The sequence below is a fragment of the Seriola lalandi genome, unplaced genomic scaffold (assembly GCF_002814215.2).
Source record: "Seriola lalandi dorsalis isolate HSWRI2012SDOR001 ecotype SW California unplaced genomic scaffold, Sedor1 jcf7180002054137, whole genome shotgun sequence".
NCBI classification, from domain to species: Eukaryota; Metazoa; Chordata; class Actinopteri; order Carangiformes; family Carangidae; genus Seriola; species Seriola lalandi.
This window is the reverse complement of record NW_019524690.1, coordinates 75911-76657: the sequence shown is the minus strand read 5'-3', so window position 1 is coordinate 76657 and position 747 is coordinate 75911. Positions and strand designations below refer to the sequence as shown.

General features: G+C 52.6%; 1 protein-coding gene across 1 annotated transcript in view; it reads right to left on the bottom strand.

The window, feature by feature from the left end:
* The window catches only part of ncbp3 (nuclear cap binding subunit 3), a 6550-nt gene that overhangs the window by 2815 nt on the left and 2988 nt on the right, over positions 1-747 (bottom strand). The window contains exons 4-5 of the mRNA XM_087173241.1: positions 305-433; positions 49-230 (exon numbers count right to left, since the gene is read on the bottom strand). Of these exons, the coding sequence (XP_087029367.1) occupies positions 49-230; positions 305-433 (311 nt within the window). The remainder of the gene's footprint in view (positions 1-48; positions 231-304; positions 434-747) is intronic.

Sequence of the window (747 nt, the reverse complement as noted above, 5' to 3'; positions counted from 1 at the left end):
ACACACACACACACACACACCTGTTGATGTCATCACTGATCAATAAACCTGATCAGTTTCTGTATCAGAAATGCTCTGCTCTACCTGTCCACCCTCCACCTTCCTCTTCTGCTCCACTTCTCCATCGCTGTCTTTCCCCTCGATCTCCTCGCTGCTCTTCTTCGCTGTTTCCTCCTCGTCCTCGTCCACCTCGCCCTCTTCCTCTTCGTCTGACCCTTGACCTCGCCGACCTGTGAGGTGTAAAACACGCGTCAGTGTCGTTCCTCTGAGACGCTGCAGAGCGCTTCTCCGTTCACACCCTGACCTTTGCTCTGTTCGCCCGGCTGGCTGCAGCCCTCCGTCTCCGTGGTAACAGCCTCCTCCGGGTCGGGCATGTGGCTGCTGTTGATGAGGGCTCGGATGGACGTGTCGTCATCCAGCCAAACCACATTACCTAGGAAACGATCAGGTGGTGTTCAGACACACAGGACTGATAACTGACTGACTGAGTGTGTGTGTGTGTGTGTAGGTGTGTGTGTGTGTGTATGTGTGCATGCGTGTGTGTATGTGTGTGTGTGTATGCGTGTGTATGTGTGTGTGTGTGTGTAGGTGTGTGTGCGTGTGTAGGTGTGTGTGCGTGTGTGTGTGTGTGTGTATAAGTGTGTGTATGTGTATGCGTGTGTGTGTGTGTATGCGTGTGTGTGTGTGTGTGTGTATGTGTGTGTGTGTGTATAAGTGTGTGTATGTGTGTGTATGCGTGTGTGTGTG